The 22419-nt window shown below is 33.7% G+C and overlaps 1 protein-coding gene across 1 annotated transcript in view; it reads left to right on the plus strand.

Annotated features, from left to right (window-relative positions):
• The window catches only part of LOC114424040, a 48098-nt gene that overhangs the window by 276 nt on the left and 25403 nt on the right, over positions 1-22419 (plus strand). The window contains exon 2 of the mRNA XM_028390909.1: positions 107-146. Coding sequence (XP_028246710.1) covers positions 107-146 — 40 coding nt within the window. The remainder of the gene's footprint in view (positions 1-106; positions 147-22419) is intronic.

The raw sequence follows: 22419 nt of genomic DNA on the forward strand, positions 1-22419 counted from the left end.
GAGTGTGACGATTTGTTGGTATTTTTTAATCCCTCTTTCATATTTTTTCTACTTTCTTCCTTCCTTTATCTTTCCTTGCTTTGTTTATTTTGCTCTTCTGTTACAGGGACGAACGCTACGGTGGGGCCGTGGTGCTTATGGGAACGGCACACCACTTGCGACAACGATTACTTTTTTTATTTTCTGATAGTGTTTTTTCTTGGATTAAAAGATAACCGGTACTTAACCTTTTATTGTAAGTAAAATAAAGTGATTAACCGGTTCACCACTTAAAACTGGTGCACGGTAGACACACGCTCAAAGAAAATCGGTAATCGTAAGAAATTGTATTCTTTTGACTAGGTCGTATTGTATCACCTACTGTCATTTTCAATCTAGCTAGAAAGCTCTTTCAATGCCTGACACACATACATTGCTTTGCTGTACAGCGGGGTGGGGGTTACTTCTTCCTTCTCTGCAGTCAACACAAATTACGAATATTTTAAGACTGAAATATATAGTCACAATAAGAAATGAATCAAATGAAATATACAGAGTAATACTTTTGTTTCCCAACATGAAATCAGAACTGTGCATTGGTAAATGGTACAAACTATAAATATGTTTGAGCGGATACAAAGGCTTTGATGCCATTGCACTAAAACCCAACTATCTAAATAAAGTAAAGGTATATATGAAGGATTTCAATTTTCATGTTACGTTTCTCCAAAGGCATCCAAAAACGGGATATAACGGTCTCGATCTTGACCTCATTCTTTTCCCTACCATTAGTAGTAAACTAGTAATCCCATTTTCACCATTCACTTCAGTGTTTCACTCTTCACTGTTAAGGGCATGCAGCTATCGCATGATTTTAGGGTAACAAAAAAAAAATTGTAATTTAAAACAACAGGTCATAATAGTAAATATCCATCAAGATATACATCTCTATCTTTCTTTTATATATATATATATATATATATATATATATATATATATATATATATATATATATATATATATATATATATATATTCAAGCTGTCAAAAAACAGTTCATTAATCATACATGACTATTTATTAAAATAACTTTGTGATAATCAACCATTAAAATATTTCTTAATATCCTTCCACTTATTTTTCAAACAATTAACCTTTTATAAAGTCTTAAAAACTTAAATCAACATATTTTAAAATATTTAAAATTATTTGAGTTACATAAAACTAGTGTATTAAGTAAACCTGTTTTTAGGTTTAAATTTTTTAACCTTATTTCTCCAAAACCTTACCCTAAATTTATCTTGATTTGTTGTCATGCCTAAATAATAGAAAAGTAAAACAAAATCGCTCCTTAAATTAATTTCTCTCTATTCGAGTGGTACTACTACTATTTATGAATCAGGAAAACCAAAATGTGCCCCTAGCTGATATGTAATGCTCAGCAGTGAGGCCTTTTTCAGCTTTTAGCTTTGACATTTTTATGTTAGGCTGATTGTTAAAAAGAACGTAGGAAAAAAAAAAGTGAAAGAGAAATAATAATGTATATTTTTAGTTAAAAATTGAGTTCAATTTCTTTTTTGTTTTATTTAATTTAAATTTAAATTTTATTTATTTATTTATTCATCTCAAACTTTATACACTGAAATAGATAGGATGAATAAGTATTGTTCCTTAAAAATACATAAAATAAAACTGGTTGGGTCCCTGATAACAACTCGACGTAATACAAATCGGATCATTGATACATGTTGAACCTAATTAAATGTGACCCATAATAAGTATGATCTCTTTTTAGGGCTGAATGACGTTGAAAATATACTACTACTCAATTTCATTGTCGGTAGCGGCGGGAAGGGCCCCGCTTCAATTTTTCTCTTTCAATTAAGGTTACTATACCTAACCAAAATAAGTAATTTCATTAAGACTGGCACATATCAAATCCTTATCATGGCAATGACTGATTTACAAAAGGTGCATTAAGACTGAAATACCTTACTCCTCTTCATTGGCGGATGCATGTATGCTGGGTGTAGGGGCAATTGTTTCTATTTATTTATTAATGTATATAAAAAAATTGTTCTCATAAAAAATTATATATTGTCTTTATTTGATTTTTTTTAACCTAAAGTCTAAATAAATATAAAACATTCAATATAAAAATTACATCTTCGAACCCAAATTATTTAATACAATTCTCATTATTGTTACAGTAACAAAAAAAACACGCACACACACCCCACACTCCTTAGAGAATATTGTTTTAGACACTAAATTAGTAACTTGTTGTACATGTTTGATTACAATGTGCATTGTACCTCACTACCATCTTTCATCTTAAATTATTCTTGTTACTTACACATTTTTATTCATTTTCCCTAAATCTAATTAGATTTAATTCTTAAACTTATTTAGTTATTCATGTTCACGAAATCACGATGGTCTCACTTATAGACGTGTGTGTTATGTGCATTGGTAGCATTGCAGTCTTTGTGGAATTGCAGTTTTTACGAAATTACGGTAAGATTTTTATAAAAAAAAAAGTATTTTATTCTTTTCAAATTTTGAATATAAATTATTGATGAGGCTTAACATAGTGTAAGGGGTTTTATTTGTAAGTAATAGGGAGATTAGCTTTATTTTGTTCTCTTTTTTTTACCTTAATTAACTTTATTTTTAGTATAGTATGCTAAAAATGAAGAAATTTTTAAAAAAGGAGTCCACAACACCATTAAAGTCATATGTGAAAAAAAGATTCTTAGAAGTTGATTTGGAATATTTTCATGCTAATCTAGGAGAGAGGAAACAAATATCATGTTATCATCCTAATAATTGGGATAACATCCGAAGAGTTTATTTGCAAAAAGAACCTTGTCAACCAAGAGAGCATGATTTTCCAAAACAACAATTTAAGACTCTAATTTGAAAGTTTAATCCTGATTGGTTTTTGAAATTTAGCAATTGGTTGGAATATAATATATCAAAAGATGCTACATTTTGTTTGTATTGTTATCTTATGAGACCTGGCATTAGAGAACAAAAAAATGTTGACTCATTTTGGGTTGACGATTTTTCATATTGGAAAAAAAAAGATAGGTTGAAAATCTCTATTGGAGAATTTGATAGTGTTTACAATCAAGCTTTGAGAAGTTGTCAAGCATTAATGAATAGAAAACAACCTATTAAAGTTGCTATTAACAGGCAACCAGACTTGGTGAAAAGAGAATATATTATTCATTTGAATATAGAAGTTGTTCCCACAAAATGCGTAAGAATTTGTTTTTTATTATTATTAATGAAGGAGTGACTCCAATGGCAGATCCAAAAAATTTCATATTGAATTTGTTAGAAATTATTTCTTGCCCCCACTAAGAAAAATTTATGGATTCACCACTGCTCCTTTTGGTATATAAATCCTTGGACTACATTTTATGATTATTTGATGTTTTGGGGGTATACTTTTTGGGATGACTCTATAAGTATGTAAGGAAGTTAGTACCGAGGCAATTTTTTTTTGCCTCTTATACTGTATACCTTGTACATGCTTATTTTTTTTAAAATTCTCTTTCTTATTAATGTGTGTGTGTGTGTGTGTGTATATATATATATATATATATATATATATATATATATATAAACAATTTTGCCTTCCAAAAAAAGGTAATTTCATTATCAAAATGGTATACTAAGGCATGATATTGGGGAAATGAATCCTAACTATATTGGCACCTCAATTCTTAAATTCAAAAGAGACACAACTAAAATATATTAATAAGCAAAGAAGGAACAAATACTTGGGGACTAATCCAAACCCAAGAAAGCAAAACCATTTGAACCTATAAGATGGGAGTCCTTAATTGCATGTACCTAAAGAGCTCATATCAATCAAAAGCCGATGGAAAATTCCACCAAGTGTAACCATTGTTCAGTGCATCAGATGACACCAACTTGTACAATTTAACCAACGATTCTGAAGACACCAGTTAGGGAACTGAACTGTCCAGGATTCACAAAATACATGTGGCACCCTACATGGCACTCTGAGATGCATGTCAACCCTCCACGCTAGTCCTGCAACAGGAACGCAAACACTCAGCCTTAGCAGTCGGTCTCCCTAACTGACAAGTTATTTCTAATCTATTAATATTTGAATATTTATATCTGTAGATGCAATTGGCTTTGATGTTTTGATGATGATCATGATGATGTGTTGCAATGATGCAAATGGGCTTTTCAAGATTAAAATTCAAGACAATACTTCAAGATTACAAGTCACAACATCAAGATGATCACTAGAATATTAGGAAGGGAATTCCTAATTGAATTAGCAAAGGTTTGGCCAAGTGATTTAAATTAAAAAGTGTTTCTCAAAGGTTTTACTCTCTGGTAATCGATTACCAGAGGATGTAATCGATTACCAGTGGCCAAATACGTTTTATAACAGCTACAAAAATTTGAATTCGAAATTTTAGACTGTGTAATCGATTACACAATTTTGGTAATCGATTACTAGCAGTTAGTAAACGTTTTAATTCAAATTTTAAAAGCTGTAATCGATTACACAATTACTGTAATCGATTACCAGACAGGATTTTCAGAAAAATAATTTCAAGAGTCACAACTTTTCAAAGGCTTTATTCATGACCACCAATGGTCTATATATATGTGACTTAAACACGAAATTGCTTAGAGATTTTCAGAACAACAAAGTATTTATCCTCTCAAAGAGAAAATTCATTTTATCCTCTTAAGAATTCATTGGCCAATTCAATTGCAATTCATTAAGGAATTATTTGAGTGCTCAATCTGTAAAATCCATCTCTTTCTAGAGAGATTTGTTCTTCTTCTTCTTCTCATTCTCTAAGGGATTAAGAGACTGTGAGTCTCTTGTTGTAAAGGATCTCTAAACACAAAGGAAGGATTGTCCTTGTGTGTTTAGAACTTGTAAAAGGAATTTACAAGATAGTGGAACTCTCAAGCGGGTTGCTTGGAGACTGGACGTAGGCACAAGGGTGTGGCCGAACCAGTATAAAACTGAGTTTGCATTTTCTCTTCCCTTAATCTCCTTTATTTATTATTGCTTTATATTCATATTCAAATTATTTCATTTGAATTAATATTTAAGAAGATTGTCATTAAGGGAATTCATAACTTGAGTAAAAAGTGAAATAGATTTTTAATTAGGGGAAACAGTTTGGAATATCTTAATTCAACCCCCCCCTTCTTAAGATATCTGAGGCCACTTGTCTAACAATATCTATTACCAGGTAGTTAATTATCTACAAAGTCACTCATTATCTACAAGATACAATTATCTTCTAACTTTTATTTATAAGCTACAGTTTATCTCTAACATTATCTGCAAGCTATCGGCTATTATCCATAAGTTGAGAATTATCTGCAAAGGCTATAACAGCTCCTACAAACAAGGACCCACAACTACGCTTCATTCCTATAAATACCAAGTTCCATTGAACCCTCATCACAATCCCACACACATCTATACACGAGCAACAAGTTTGTGCACATCTCTCTCTATTGCTCACTCGAGCTTCATTCAAGCATATACTTGCTTTATCTCCTAACTCATATATTTACTTGAGCGTTGGAGTCCTTTGTTTTGCAGGTCCCCCCCTCCTATACTCTCAACAATGGCCATCCTTAAAGCCGACTTGTGAAGTCCAAGAGCCCACTTTGGTCACGTCCACCTTGACGTGTCCTAGCTTCGGATTTTGGTAAGTATAGGGACCATATATATTTAATTTGAACATTTGAAAGCTTGAATAAAGCATACTTGAATTTGATTCTAACTAAAGACTCCTCCACCCTATTTTAGTTATTATTTCTATAACAATAATGGCAATCGAGATTTACAAATTGCAATTATATATAAATTCAATCAAACCTTCATCATTTACTACAGGTGTATTTTATATAATCTTATTGGATATATACACAATTGAAAAAAAATATAAATATCCCTCTTTCAAACTATAATCCATCACTTTGCAAAAGACTAGCTTTTTTCTATTACACTATACCTCATTGATTCAAATTATAATAAAATCTATATGCATATAATAAATAATAGGTTTAAATACATTTTTCGTCTTTTCAATTTAATGTTTTTTTTTCATTTTCATTCCTACAAAAAAAAATCATCTTAGTCCTTGCAAAATGTGTACGTTTTGTTTTTATCCTTAAAGTATTTTTGATAATGCTTTGAACAGTACAAAAATGTTTTGAAAAATGAAAAAAAAAACATTATCTAAAGTACTTTAAGGACAAAAAACCAAACAAACATATTTACAAGGACTAATATGGCAAAAAAATTGTAGGGATAAAAATGAAAAAAACTAAATTGTAGAGACACAAAAAATATTTAAGCCTAAACCATAAAAGGATAAATACAAATACCGCTCATGAGGTTTGTTAACATGACCACTATACCCCATTCTTAGACACAAATTGCATTCTTCCCATTTAGTAGATGCCATTCTTCCAATTATGCTTTTACTTACAAACTGTAACCAAACTCATCCACCTATATGGTTAGCAAAGTGACCCGCCTCATCACTACGATATCACTACTCTAAAACGTGTAAATTTTTCACGATACACTTTCATCAAACAACGCACAAATACTTAATTGAATATGTATGTATGTATGTATGTATGTTAACCCAATATACATTATTCACATGACGAAAAATAAATTAGTTCATACATATATTTAAATCTGTGATTTACATCCCCAAATAAAAAAAAACTACGAAACCAGCTACAGAGAAGTTGATTAACAAAACACAACTCTCTCCCAAAATAATCTCAACATCATAACGTTGGCTTGGTGGTTCCAACAAAAAGAATATCCCTTCATGTAATCTACTATTGTCCATTTTCTCCCACAAACGAAGGTTCGCGATCATTACAGGTACCAACTACATGGTACAAAATTGCAAGGGTGAGTTTATTATAAAAGAAACCAACAATTATCAAATGACTATAATTAGCAAGAGAAATAATAACTAGTACCATGGTCATACACAATTATCCATCAATTCAACATACACTTAACAACTATTCATCAACTTTTCCACAATTCCAATTAATCAGGCTTAGTATGATGCATACATATGACCTCGACTCTCAAATGCAATGTGATACCATTCGTCAGGAAATAGCCTAAGCGTGTCCACGCGACACTCACACTCAGGAAAATTAGGCAACAAGTGTCGAGGTCACCCTATCGTGCATAGGCACCTCCCCCCCCCCCCTCCCCCTGCCCCCCATTGTGATTAGCTTTAGTCACAAAGGAGTTCCAAACCAAGTGACATGCCCTTAAGTACAAGTATTTTCCCTCATGAAAAACTACAAGTACCTACTGACAAAGTTTATACTATTTTCATGTAGTATGAAGTATAACACATGGGCACCATCAATGTACTGACCATGGATAATTAAAGATTCTAAGTCATTCCTTCACTCCAGAGATGCTAACAACATCATCTCATGTCTATATTATCATAAACACCAACATCGTCTCATATCAGTTATGATCATTAATAACAACATCATCAATAATCACATTCCACACATACATACATATAAATTTCATGCCTAAAATTCACACTCCCTAGGTCTTTAGACAACATAAGTCTAATAAAATGATAATGCCATTTATCAATAATAGATGTATTGCATCTCATTAGTCAAAAACATTGTCTTTCTTGAAAACCAACATGCACATGGACAGACATACATTCTCATAATTGGCTTCCCTAACCCCAATTATGGTATCAAAGCCATAAATTATAATAAACTCCCCTCACCTATCATGAACTCTCTGTCAACTCCTCTCTCACGTTCACATTCGTCGATCCAAACATTAAGTTCTATATACCAAATCGAAGACAATTTAGTATAGGTTTCAAAAACAAGGTTAATATCAACATTTAGGGTCAAATACCCTTATCAAAATAAAAGGGGTTAAGGGGTGTTTCGAGTTCTACTACAAAGATAAGTCATTTTGAAATTCCGATCACGCCAATGTGATCGAGGTTTGACGAAGGTCACAAAAATAACATCAATTTTATAAAAATGTAACTTTTACAATGTCTCATTTTCAATGTATTTTCAAAGGAAGTGTAAAAATATCCTATTACAGTACCAAAAACACAAAGGATACTAAGATAAGCTCAAACTAACTAGGAAAAATGCATAAAAGTCAAGGTTACCTCAGAGAAACTAAGAATGAAAGGATTAAAAGCTTGCTTCTCTACAGAATCTAAGGATTCCGCTCCGATTAAAACATTCTTCTCTGTGCGGTGGTCTAGTGGCAAGCGATAGTGGGTTGTGGTGGCCACCGGTAGTCATGGGTGGTGGAAAAGGTGTTAAGGTTTGGGTGGGTGTTTGGAGAGAAGAAGAGTAAAAAATTGTGTTTTTCACACTTAAGAACATATTTATAATATGCAGATCTCACTTAGTGAGCTCATCTGGTTAAGAGAAATTCAACTTTGGGTTTGAGCGTAATTTCTCTTCTGGTTGGAATTATGCATAGTGCGCTTGTCTCACTAAGTGAGATGTCTAAAAGTGTTATTTTCCAAATCTCAACGGTCAAAGCATGAAGATGTGTGTTACAAACCTACAGTCCAAATTTTAAGGCGATCCAACAGTTAATAAGTCTGGGATCATAATTTTACTATAATAGATTTGGGTAAAACATGAAATCTCACAATTCCTTATGGGCATACACAATGTACTATTTTAAAAATGATTAAGGGGTATTAGCATAATGTATAAAGGAGTGTCAATGTATTGTTTTTGAAAAAAATTAAATAAATTTGTGTAAAAATAGTAAAAGGTAAAGTATTGCACTATTACAAATAAGGGATTCAATAAAGGTTATTTAGGGCCTTCCATGACGAATTTTAACCATCGTGGAAACCACCATCATAGAAAGTTCATCGCTTTCCACAACAGGTTTTAAACCGTTATAGAACATGTATTTTTTTATGATGTTTTTTAAAAACCGATGTAGAATTCATTGCGTTTTTACTTTAAGTCTTATTTATGTGTGTTTTATAATGATTTTCTTAAAAACCATCATAGAAAATACATGTTGTATGATGGTTTTTTAGAAAACCGTCATAGAAAATTCATGTTCTATGACGATTTATTAGAAAAGAGTTATAGAAAGTTCTTATTTCTATGACGGTTTTTAAGAAAACTGTTAAAATTACATGTTCTATGATGGTTTTTGGGAACCAATGTAGATTTGATTTTTTTTTCAAAAAAATTGTTGTACAGTCAACCCAACCTGTAGTTTAATATAGAACAGACGCAAGCAGACCATCACAAATAAATATTAAAGATACACCGAGATAGTCCAGACCAAATCATAAATAACTATTGATATTTACAACTAATTAATATCTCAATATCTAAATTACACTTAAGTTGTCAAGAACATTCTCAATATCTCAATAACAACAAAAAGGGTTTATTTGTTAATATAGACTAAACATCAAAATTATTCTACCGACTAAATAAGCAAGCAAACACTACACTACCAATACTAGATGAAAAGGTTTTCCCTACATTAAGACCATCTTTTAATATAGACTAAATGAGTTGCAAGTCCCTCAACCATATAGGTTTCAATTCTCTGAGAAGGCGCTCCCTGAATTGAGACCATCTGTTGGAGATTGTTTCTCATAGATGATCCTTCCACTTCATCTATTTTTGAAAGTGCAATTGCACATTCATAAAGCAACTTCTTGGGGTCTAAGAAATTTGTGATATTTCTTTGGTGATGACGATGTTGATATTGAAATATGATCCTGAGTTTGACTAATAAGCATCATGATGCCTTGTAGACATGAAAGAAGAATCAAATGGGTTATTGACAACCATAGAAGCTCCTGAACAGGCTTTGAGCTAGTAAGGAAAGTCTACATCAGGGTGAATTTAACTTCCAGAGATGTTTGAACTAGATGGTTATATCAGTTCTTTGGTTTATAAGTCATGGAAGTACTTCTCATAACTCTTGCCGGAGTAAGTATCAGTCATCTACATGCTCCTATGCTGATTAGGGCCAAAAATTTGGGAGGACAAGCCTAGACTACTGTTTGCAGGCTACATTGTGGCATATAAATCAACTATTGCTCTGCATCATGGACTTCTAGCATGTACAAAAACTATTTCCAAGTTAAAAAGTTGTGCATATAGTCATTTACCAGCCAATTCACACACATGGTAAAAAGAATTCCTAAGCAACTAAAATGTGAAATTAAAGCTGCATTTTACCAAGATTTCATTGTCAACTCCAAGCTATAGATAAGGAGTTCACATAATAAAAAATAATATGTGTGACAAGTAAACCTATTGAATATTTGATAATAGAGACTTACCTCATGAGTTTCTCAACACATGTAGCTACTGTTAAATAGTAATGAAGGATAGTTTGTTTCGTTAATAATAGCCATGAAGTTGTGACATGTAAAAATATGTATAGTTTTGTTTAAAAAAACATCACTCATGCTTGCACAAGATATATTAAGATCAAAACATTACATTAAATTGACACACAGAAGGAGAAAATAAAATGTGCTATGAGCCCTTCACATACAGTTTCAATAACCATAAAGTTTCAACTTCATAGAGCACTTCCCCGGGAGAGATTTTATCACCTTCTTTCTTCAACCATCTTGCAAGCAATTTTACCTTTCATATCATTGGGAAATAATTTAGGAGAAATCATGACCCATTATACAACAATTTCATAAGATTCAATAAAGTAGGAACATATGTCATTGTAGGTGAAAGAGAAGGCATTCCAATTTCCTGGTGTGGGGGAGATCTAAAATATATTCACTAGTGTTGGTGATGAAATCAAAAAGTACACTATTATTTATATTGATATTCTCAAAACTTTATCTCTTATAAAATAAAAGAAAAAGGAAGGCTTAATAAGGAGAGGTGTAAGACTGTTAACTTTTGGAAAGATACAATACCTGTATCTAAAAAATATATTATTAGGTAACAACCAATCACATGCATAGAATTTTCCATAAAGGACAGATACAAGGTTCCACACAACATGAATGGTACAAGGTTTTACATTTCTCAACTGCTGACAACTTAAAAAGAAAGGTTCACATTTAGTCGTGCAATGTTAGAGAAATGTAAAACCCTCCATTCTTGTATCTCCATAGGAAAAAAAAACTAAGGTTTTAGGAGAGTTGAACTTTGACATGGTGTTAGAACACCTATTACCAAGTGGTTAGGAGTGTGATTGTTCCACTCTAGTCTTCATAAATAAGTTAAATGTAGCATAAGGTAAAGCTTGTCTATGCACAGTGCGTTGCCATGTTTTATGCTAAAAGAGTTCTTGTGTAAGGGGGCACATTAGAGATATAAAACCATTCTTGTACCTTGACTTAACAACTTTTAGGGGACTTGGTCCTCGCTAAACCATGCCTCATATTATGAGATTATTATCATATTGTAAAAAAAAAAAAAAAAAACCCATTAAGAAAAGCCTTGGCTCATCCAAGGTCAAGGACATTGAGCACATTTCCTAGTAGTTAGAAACTAGGGTCACATATTTACTCAGGTAGCTATACATTTGCAAAGGCTTTTCTTAATGGGTTTTTTTTTGCTAGTGTTATTTACAAATAGAATAGGAAATGTGTATTACTTCATAAGATTCCAAGCATCACATAGGTATCCCAATAAAAAAAACTGCACATATTCCTAATGCATATTACTTCATAATATTAATATTTCACATACAAATAAGATTCCAGCAATTAAAATATAAACGACTAGTTAATAATTTTTATAAAATTATATATATATATATATATATATATATATATATATATATATATATATATATATATATAATAAAATCTAAATTGTTAACCAATAGTTACTGAAACATCTTAGTAATCTATGTCCATTTTTGCTAATTAAAGTAAATAAAGAGACTAATCTTAAGCTGAAACATAACTACGCATGTCTGAGCATAGCTACATATGCATGCCAGGTCAACCATTAATGCAAACTCATTGCATTTTCATTTTCTTGCCTTTAGCATGTTATAGAGCTCAAACCCAATGCTCAGACAGGTTCCAATGCGTAATCCTATCTGGCAAAAGTAACAAAACTAAGGGGAGTATGATTTTATAATAAAGAAGATGCAAAGATATGAGTTATATGATTAGGCTTTGATGAATCTCAGAGAGAGAATTTGAGGGTTAACTTTATATACAATAATCAAGAAATTATTTTGCTCCTAGTTTCAGAGATCGGAGTAAAATTATAGGTAGTGAACTTTAAGATGAAGTGCTCGAAAATAAGACCATCTATGGAATTTCCATTTTAAGGAGGGAGAAGCTATGTACCTTCTTTTGCTCGCGATGTGAAAAGGTCTATAAATGTTTCTCAAAAGTCCTAAAAAAATTACAAAAAAACTAAAATAAAATCAATAACTTGAGTTGTCAAGGCATATAAAACACTGCACATCCAAAACTGCAGTTATGTTAAAACAAAAATATTACTTTAGAAGATTAAACTTCAATTAACAAACTTTCAAACTCAATTTTTGTAATAACTAAAAGCGAATGATGATCCCAACTCGAAGGCCTTGTTGATTTCGATGATTGGTATAAACTAAAAATTAGGGAAAACATAGATGAAATTTATTGAAAGGTTGTAAATCAATTGACAAAATTTGCTATGACTTCAAAAAGGTCGAGTCCAGCCCCAATATAAACCAAATGAGTCCTATCAAATTCCTCCATAGTAGGACAACCTGAAATCAAATACAAATTTCATCACTTTGTACAACAACAAAAAAAAATCCCCATATATATGTGAATAAACTATTGAATTTTTTTCTTCTTCTAGAGATCACATATCACTTTCCACACAAAGTTCAATCTCGTCTTGATCATTCCCTGAAGAACTTCTTTGAAATCTCCTTCGAGAAGGAGTAAGAAAATTGCATAGATAACATCACCTTTGTCTCCTCCTCCTTCAATATCAAAGCCACTATGTGTTTCAACAAGCAAGAACTCCTTTAATAACCAAAACAAGCTTGTAGTTGCTATCTTTCGTGAGTCTTGTGTAAAATTCTTAAGGGGTTTCCTAGACTATCAATGATAGGAAACAATAGGATCTTGAAACCTATGGTTCTCACAAACAATTAATAAACAACAATAGATAATGATGTGTACCTTTCTCCATAGGAAGACTTGTACCTTTCTTCATAGGAACTTTTCTCCAGTGCACTTTGATTTCCTTGAAAGAGGAGAGAAATAAGATTTCACTTCCTTAGGCCTTTCTTTTCTGCCTCTCTCCATTCGTGATGACTATGGGTGAGAGAGAACACTTTCTGGTCAGGAAGGGGACCCTATTTCACGTTAGTGGGTATTAAGCCCATTTTATAACCACTACTCCCATCAAGTAGTAGTTAGTTCTAGAAACTTCTCCTATTAAGCTCAATTATAATTTAGCCCTTAATCGTTAATTATTTACTTATTAGTCTCTACATAAGTCACATGTCTCTCACATGAGACATTAATTCTTACATTCTCCCACTTGACTCATGTGACATTAATAAACATTATGAACTAAATAAATAAATAGATTAACTACCATAATGCGCATTAAAATTGACTAAATTGTTCTATACATTGGGTACATCATAATTTCATGATTAAGAATAGGAACCAATTCGAGTCATGGCGGTTGTATATCATCTAATCGACATAGTCCCTTCCATGTACTACAAATTAGTCTTCTCCTTAATATGACCATTAGTTAGGAGTACATAATTGGTCCAACATAATGTCTTCATTAAAGACAAAACCTGTTAACATTACTTTAACACAAACATGCATGCAAACATAGAGAACAAATAATCAGAAACATATCATAATTGAGCTCAAAGTGTCAGCAAAATTACATAAGGTAAATTACTCTTAATGATCATCAATAACAATAATGCCCATACTTTCAACATGTTCTATAATGTCTTGGACAATAATCCCTTATTCAAAGGGTCAACTATCATAAGGTTTGTGCTGATATATTCTATTGACACTCTTTGCTTCTAAACTTCTTCCTTCATGACAAAGTACCTCAATTTCATATACTTAGCACCTTTAGAGTACTTTTCGTTCTTACAAAAAATATTGTTGCGGAGTTATCACAATACATTTTCAGCGGCCTAGCAATACTGTCGACAATTCCAAGCCCTGAAATAAAGTTCCGCAACCAATTAGCCTGAATTGTAGGCTCAAAACATACTACAAATTCAGCTCTCAGATGCAACAACAACTGATGCATACAAAATTACTTTCATTTGTTTTCGTTCCATATCATTTCTAGGACATTATGCGAGACTAACTCTGTCTCATTTCTAAATTAGAATAGGCGATGTTAAACACCTTTCCATCTTGAATCTCTCTAGCACTTTATCGATATATATACTTTCTGAGATAAGCCTAATAATCCTTGTGATCTATTATGGAATATTTCTATCCCTATCGCATAGCTTACCTCACCCATATCTTTCACTTCAAAGTTTCTAGAGAGAAATTTCTTAGTCTCATGAAGAAGACCAAGATCGTTAGCTGTAAGCAAGATATCATCAGTATACAGAATTAGAAAATAACCTTACTCCCACTGACCTTCAGATACATACAGTGATAAACAGTATTTTCCTTAAATCTAAAGGAAATAATGGTATCATTAAACCTCAAATACCATAGGCGAGAAGCTTGCTTTAAGACTGTATATTGATTTCTTCAGTATGCACACCATGTGTTCATTTCCTTTAACTGAGAACCCCATTGGTTGGTCCATATATACATTCTCCTCTAAATCTCCATTTAGAAGGGCGGTTTTCACATCTATTTGATGTAGCTCCAAGTCATAATGGGCTATTGTCATGATAATCCTGAAAGAATCCTTTCGTGAGACCAGTAAAATGTCTCTTTATAATCAATGTCATCTTTCTAAGTAAATTCCTTAGCAACAAGTCTAGCCTTGTAACGTTCAAGGTTGCTATGAGAGTCACGTTTAGTCTTGAAGACCCATTTACAACCGACTCTCTTACAACCCTTTGGTAATTCTACAAGGTCCTAAACGCCATTATGTTCCATGGAATTTATCTCTTCTTTCATGACATTTAACCACTTCTCAGAATTATCACAACTTATAGCTTGTGAAAACAAAACTGGATCATTATCATTAATGCTTAAGTTTGATTATGTTTCATGTAAGTATACCACATAGTCATTCGAAATAGCTGGTCTTCTTTCTCTTTGAGACCTCCTTAATGCTACTTCTTGTGGTTCTTCCACAATGGGTTCATTATTGTGTTGCTCCTCTTCATTAATTTTGTAACAATAACTGAAGGAGCAATCACCTTACTGTTAGAGGCATAAGCTAAAAGGACTTACACTCTAACTTCTTTAATTTCCACTTCTTGTGGAACTGTACTCCCACTTATTTCACCATTTTCAATGAACCTTGCATTTCCAGTTTCTACAATTCTCATACTATGATTAGGACAATAAAACATATACCCCTTTGATTTTTCTGGATAACCAATGAAATATTCACTGATTGTTCTTGCATCCAATTTTCTTTCTTGCGGATTGTAAATTATTATTTCTGCCTGGCAACCTCAAACATGCAGGTGCCTTATACTAAGTGTCCTATTTGTCCACAGTTCAAAAGATGTCTTTGGAACTACCTTACTAGGAACCCTATTCAACAAATACATGACAGTTTTCAAAGCATACATCCACAAAGATACGGGTAAAGTCTAATTGATTAACATACTCCTAACCATATTCATTAAAGTTCTATTACACCTTTCTGATACACCATTTTGTTGTGGTGTACCGGGATATGTGTATTGCACACAAATGCACGTTTCTGAACAAGCTTAGCAAATGGACCTGGGTGTTTCCCAGTTTCATCATATCTTCCGTAATACTCATCACCTCTATCATATCTAATAATTTTCACATTTATGTCTAATTTCCCTTTTACTTCATTGTAGTAAATTTCTAAGGCATCCATTGCCTAAGAAATCTCGGGCAGTAAATAGACATAACCGTAACGTGAATAATCATCAATAATGGTGATAAAGTATCATTCCTTTCTAAAAGAACTAACATCAAAAGGTCCACAAATATCAGTATGCACAATTGCAAGAAGCTGAGTGCTTCTTGTAGCTCTTTTCTTTGTATATTTGGCTTGTTTTCCCTTAATACAACCCACACAAATATTTAGATCCGTAAAATCTAGATAAGGAAGAATTTCATTCTTTATTAATCTTTCTATCCTTTCTCTAGAAATGTGACCTAAACGTTTATGCCACAAGAAAGCAGATCGTTCATTCACTAAACTATGTTTAGTGCCAACATTATGATGCAGAGTTAAAACAGTTTCAGCATACAAACTGTTTAATTTCAATTTATATAAACCATCACAAGAATACCAGTACCAATGAGATGATTATGCTTAAATAAATTGAAACATCCATTACCAAAATTAAAAGAGTATGCAGTAACATCAAGTTTAGATAATGAAACTAAATTCCTAAATAAACTAGGTACATAAGGAGTTTCCAGTAAATCTAAACGATGTCCAGTGTTGAGTTTTAAACAATAAGTCTCAACTGTTTCCACTGGAACTTTCATTTCATTCCCCATGAAAATGAACTTCTCATTTGGGCTTATGGTTTGGATTGTAAGGAATCTCTGCATAATGTTAGAAACATAAGTCATACATCCAGAATTAATCCATCATGTATCATGGGAAACCTCAGTTAAGTTTGATTCAAAACATACATAAGCATTAAGCTCATCATTCTTTTCGAACCAAGACTTACACTTTAGGCAATCCCTTTGGAAATGCTTTGATTTCACAAAATTGACAATTATTTCCCTTTGATACCTTTCTTATGGATTTGCAAAGAGTCGTCATTATTCTTTAATGACCCTTTGCCTTTATCATGCTTCTTGATAAATTTCTTTTCAAGCTCCTTGATTCCCTTGGTGGTTAACATAATGAACTAAGTGACTTCCTTGATTCTTAAGCCTCGTTTCTTCTTGAACTAACATACTGTGCAATTCATGCACATTTCATTTATATTTCATGGTATTATAGTTCATTTAGAACAGGCCAAACTCAGATGATAATGAGTTTAGAATAAACTGAACAAGAAAGTTCTCATTCACAGCCATTATATTCCCAAGGTCTTAAGTCTTGTTGCAATGTTTTTCATCTTAATGACATGTTCATACATAGTACGTGAACCATCAAACTTCATGGTGGTCAATGTACTCATTCATGTCCCAACAACAGACTTATCAGATGTTTGAGAGTACTCTCCCATTGATATAAACCCTAATGTCACAAGGGCTGACTTAGGATCGTCTAGGATTAAACCTTGATGGAAAATGCGAAAATTGATTAAGGAAAGGATGACGAATAAGGTGGTTAATTTCGTGGGTCTTAATAAGGTGGTTCTTGGCATAAAATGGAATAATGAGATGAGAAAACGTAGGTTAAGTGGTGGCTGGACAGAAATATAGAAATGGTAAAAACTCAAGCTATAGGGCTCCAAATGAGGTGATTCCAAAACGAGGTGAAATGTCTCGTCTTGAAATTCAATTTAGGCTCAAGAATCACTTAATTTGAGTGCGTAAAACGGGAGTTATGGCCACGAGATAATTCTGGGCAGAAGTGGATTTTCTGGAATTGTGGTTTGAAAGAACAAGGTTGAAGATGAAAGGAAGGAAAGAATCACTCTTTTCGGCGAGGGCAACACACAAAGGTTATGAAAATCCTTTGATACAGCCAGGGTATTCTTGAATCACTCAAGAATTTAGGAGAATCACTCTCACTAAGATAAAAGAGATAAACTCTAATTTTTTGAATAAAACTCAACTTGTCTTTATTGATAAAATGGTTCAGCTTATATAGAAGCTTTACAGCAGATTTTAGTAATGACCCACTAACCTAGAATTAAAATAACTTAATGCCATTAACCTAGGGAATTAAAAAAAACTTAATGGTTGAGTGTAACTGAAATTGTGGCAACCAAAAGTCACCCCCAACAACCAACAAGTCAGCCACCATTTGGTCTCCCAAAAGGCTGATGCCTAGGTTACCAATTAGGCCCTTATTAGAACTTGAACTACTACCTAAAGCCCTTTTAGTTGATTAACCCAAAACATATTTTTGGTCAGCCAAATTTACAAGGATTGGGTCATTATTTAGACAAACTAAACACTCTAAAACTGAGACAAAGTGGTGTCATTTAGTCCTCCTCCATTTGGGCCATGATACAACTCACAACCTTGGACTTTTCTCCTTGAAGCTTGGGCTTGTATTCAAATGGTATGGACAACACTTGTTGAAGAGCTTCCTTGGCTTTCCTTGCTCTAGCCCTTGTCATAGATCCTCCAAGTCCTTCAAGTGGATCCTTGCCCTTGCTCTTGGTCACGTCCTCATCATTCTCTCCCTCTTGAGAAGGATTTGTTCTCAAATCGGATTCTCCATCTGCATCAAAAAGAGATAAATCAGAGACATTGAAGGTGGAACTAACATTATACTCACCGGGAAGCTCAGCTTTGTAAGCATTATCATTGATTCTTTCAAGCACTTGAAATGGTCCATCTCCCCTTGGTTGAAGCTTTGATTTCCTTTGTTCCGGAAACCTTTCTTTTCTCATGTGCACCCAAACCCAATCTCCGGGTTCGAAGACAACCTTCTTTCTCCCTTTGTTGGCTTGTTTAGCATAGCTTTTATTTTTCCTCTCAATTTGATCTTTGACTCTCTCATGAAGCTTCTTCACATAGTCCGCCTTTGCTTGACCTTCTTTATGCATAAAAACAGAAACATTAGGCATAGGCAAAAGATCAAGAGGAGTTAGTGGGTTAAAACCATAAACAACTTCAAAAGGAGAACAATTAATGGTGCTATGAACAGCTCTATTGTAACCAAATTCAACATGGGGTAAACAAGCTTCCCATGTTTTTAAGTTCTTCCTCAAAACTGTCCTAAGCAAAGTTCCCAAAGTCCTATTGACAACTTCCGTTTGCCCATCGGTTTGTGGGTGACAAGTGGTTGAAAATAACAATTTAGTGCCCAACTTGCTCCACAAAGTCCTCCAAAAATGGCTTAGGAACTTAGAGTCCCTATCACTAACAATGCTCCTTGGCAAACCATGGAGTCTCACAATCTCCTTGAAAAACAAATCAGCCACATGGGAAGCATCATCAACTTTTTTACATGGAATAAAATGAGCCATTTTAGAAAACCTATCAACAACCACAAAAATGGAATCTCTACCATTGCTTGTTTTTGGCAGCCCCAAAACAAAATCCATGGATAAATCAATCCAAGGATACTCCGGAATTGGCAATGGAGTATATAATCCATGAGGCTTTACCTTAGACTTTGCCCTTTTACATACAATGCAATGTTCACAAAATTTCTGCACATCCGTTTTCATATGAGGCCAATAAAAATGTTCTTGCAATGTTTCTAGAGTCTTTTGGACCCCAAAATGCCCCATTAAGCGTCCTTCATGTGCTTCACAAACAAGCAAATTTCTAGTAGAACATTTAGGCACACACAATTTGTTTTCTTTGAAAAGAAAGCCTCCATGTCTAAAGAAACCATTTTCTGAAATTTTTTCACAATTTTTAAAAATTTCTCCAAAAGTTTCATCATTTTCATACATGCTTTTCAAACATTCAAGACCAATCAATTTTGTTTCAAGCATAGAAAGTAAGGCATGATGCCGAGAAAGAGCATCGGCTACAATATTACCTTTTCCCTTTTTATGTTTGATAACATAAGGGAATTGCTCTAGGAATTCCACCCACTTCGCATGCCTTTTGTTAAGCTTGCCTTGCCCCTTGATATATTTGAGGGACTCATGGTCACTATGAATGACAAATTCCTTGGGATAAAGGTAGTGTTGCCATGTTTTCAAAGCCCGTACTAAGGCATACAACTCCTTATCATAAGTTGAATAGTTAAGGGTAGGACCACTTAACTTTTCACTAAAATAAGCAATTGGATGGCCTTCTTGCATCAACACAGCCCCAATCCCAACATTTGAAGCATCACACTCAATTTCAAAATATTTTTGAAAGTTTGGCAACGCAAGTATAGGGGCATTAGTTAGCTTTTGCTTAAGAAGATTGAAAGCTTCTTCTTGTTTCTCTCCCCATTTGAAACCAACATTTTTCTTGAGCACTTCATTTAGAGGTGCTGCCAATGTGCTAAAATCCTTCACAAATCGTCTATAAAAACTTGCTAAGCCATGAAAACTCCTCACCTCGGTCATGGACTTAGGTGTAGGCCATTCTTGAATAGCCCTAACCTTCTCCTCATCAACTTGCACTCCTTTTGAACTCACAACAAAACCAAGAAACACAACATGGTTAGTACAAAAGATGCATTTTTCAAGATTGGCATACAATTGTTCTTCTCTAAGCACAGTCAAGACAGATTTTAAATGATCAATATGCAAATCAAGTGAAGTGTTATAGATAAGAATATCATCAAAGTACACCACAACGAACTTTCCTATGAACTCTCTCAGGATATGGTTCATTAATCTCATGAAAGTGCTAGGGGCGTTAGTTAGGCCAAAAGGCATAACCAACCATTCATACAAACCATATTTTGTTTTAAAAGCAGTTTTCAATTCATCCCCTTCTCTAATCCTAATTTGATTGTATCCACTTTTTAAATCGATTTTAGAGAAGTAACATGCACCATGCAATTCATCAAGCAAATCATCAAGCCTAGGTATAGGATGCCTATATTTAATGGTGATGTTATTAAGGGCTCTACAATCGGAACACATGCGCCATGTCCCATCCTTTTTAGCGACCAAAATCACTGGGACAGCACAATGACTCATACTATTTCTTACCCAACCTTTGCTAATGAGTTCATCCACTTGTCTTTGAATCTCTTTGGTTTCTTGTGGATTACTTCTATAGGCTGGCCTATTGGGCAAAGAAGCTCCCGGAATGAGATCAATTTGATGCTCAATTCCCCTCAAAGGTGGTAGTCCACTTGGCACATTTGGTGGAAACATGTTTTGAAAATCCTGCAAAAGAGTTTTAACACTAGAAGGCACTTCAAAATCATCAAAAGTGTTAGTGGTCAAAATCTGATTTTTGCAAAACAAGATATACAGTGACTGTTTAGCACGAAACAACCTCTTGACCTCACTTTTTGTGGCTAAATAGCTCTCCCTCACTTCAAGTGTTTCACTCTTCTTTTGTTCACTCTTTTTTCTCTCAAGTGTTTCCCTCTTTTTCTCACTCTCAAGTGTTTTGCTCACTTTTTCTTTTTCTCTTTTCTCTTGAAGAAGTTTTTCTCTCATTTTCTTTTGATCCTCACACACTTCTTGTGGACTCAATGGCTTGAGCACAATCTTTTTGTCTTAGTGCATGAAAGAGATCTTGTTGGTGTAACCGTCATGATTGGCTCTTTTATCAAATTGCCATGGTCTCCCCAAAAGTAAGTGGCTGGCCTCCATAGGAACAACATCACAAAGTACCTTATCATTGTATTTCCCAATGGAAACGTCCACTTCAACTTGCTGCCTCACTTGCACCTCCCCATCCTTACTAAGCCATTGAAGTTTGTATGGCCTTGGATGTGGTTTAGTAGCTAAATTTAGCTTTGACACTAATCTAGCACTAGCCACATTGGTGCAACTACCTCCATCAATGATCACCATGGACACCTTGCCATTGATTAAACATCTAGTGTGAAAGATGTTTTCTCTTTGGCTCTCCTCCTCATGCTTCAATTGACCACCAAGTAACCGTCTAATCATCAACAAATCTCCCTCCGGAGTCTCCTCTTCCTCTACGTACTCACTCTCATCTTCCTCTTCAACATCAGATTCACTTATATATTCTCCATCTCTAAGAATCATGGACCTTTTGTTAGGGCACTCATAAGCATAGTGTCCTAGGCCTTGGCACTTGAAACACTTCACATCTCTACTCCTTTTAGAGGGTTTCTCTTGGGACTTTGAGCGAGTTTTTGATGGGATAGGTGTGGAACTACTAGAAGTAGCAGCCCCATCTTTCTTACCTTTGTCTTTCCAACTAGAAGAACCAAAGTTGGTAAAACTCCTCTTAGCCACTCCCTTCCTTTTTAATTGTTGCTCTACTTGGATTGCTTTGTGAAGCAAATCATCCATTTCAACAAACTCATGCAGCTCAACAATATCACGGATATCATTAGTCAAACCATTAAGAAATCGAGTCATAGTTACCTCCTCATCTTCTTCAATCTTTGCTTGAATCATGAGCACATCCATTTCCTTGAAATACTCCTCAACCCCCTTGTTGCCTTGGGTTAGTTTTTG

The sequence above is a fragment of the Glycine soja genome, chromosome 8 (genome assembly GCF_004193775.1).
Source record: "Glycine soja cultivar W05 chromosome 8, ASM419377v2, whole genome shotgun sequence".
Taxonomy (NCBI): domain Eukaryota; kingdom Viridiplantae; phylum Streptophyta; class Magnoliopsida; order Fabales; family Fabaceae; genus Glycine; species Glycine soja.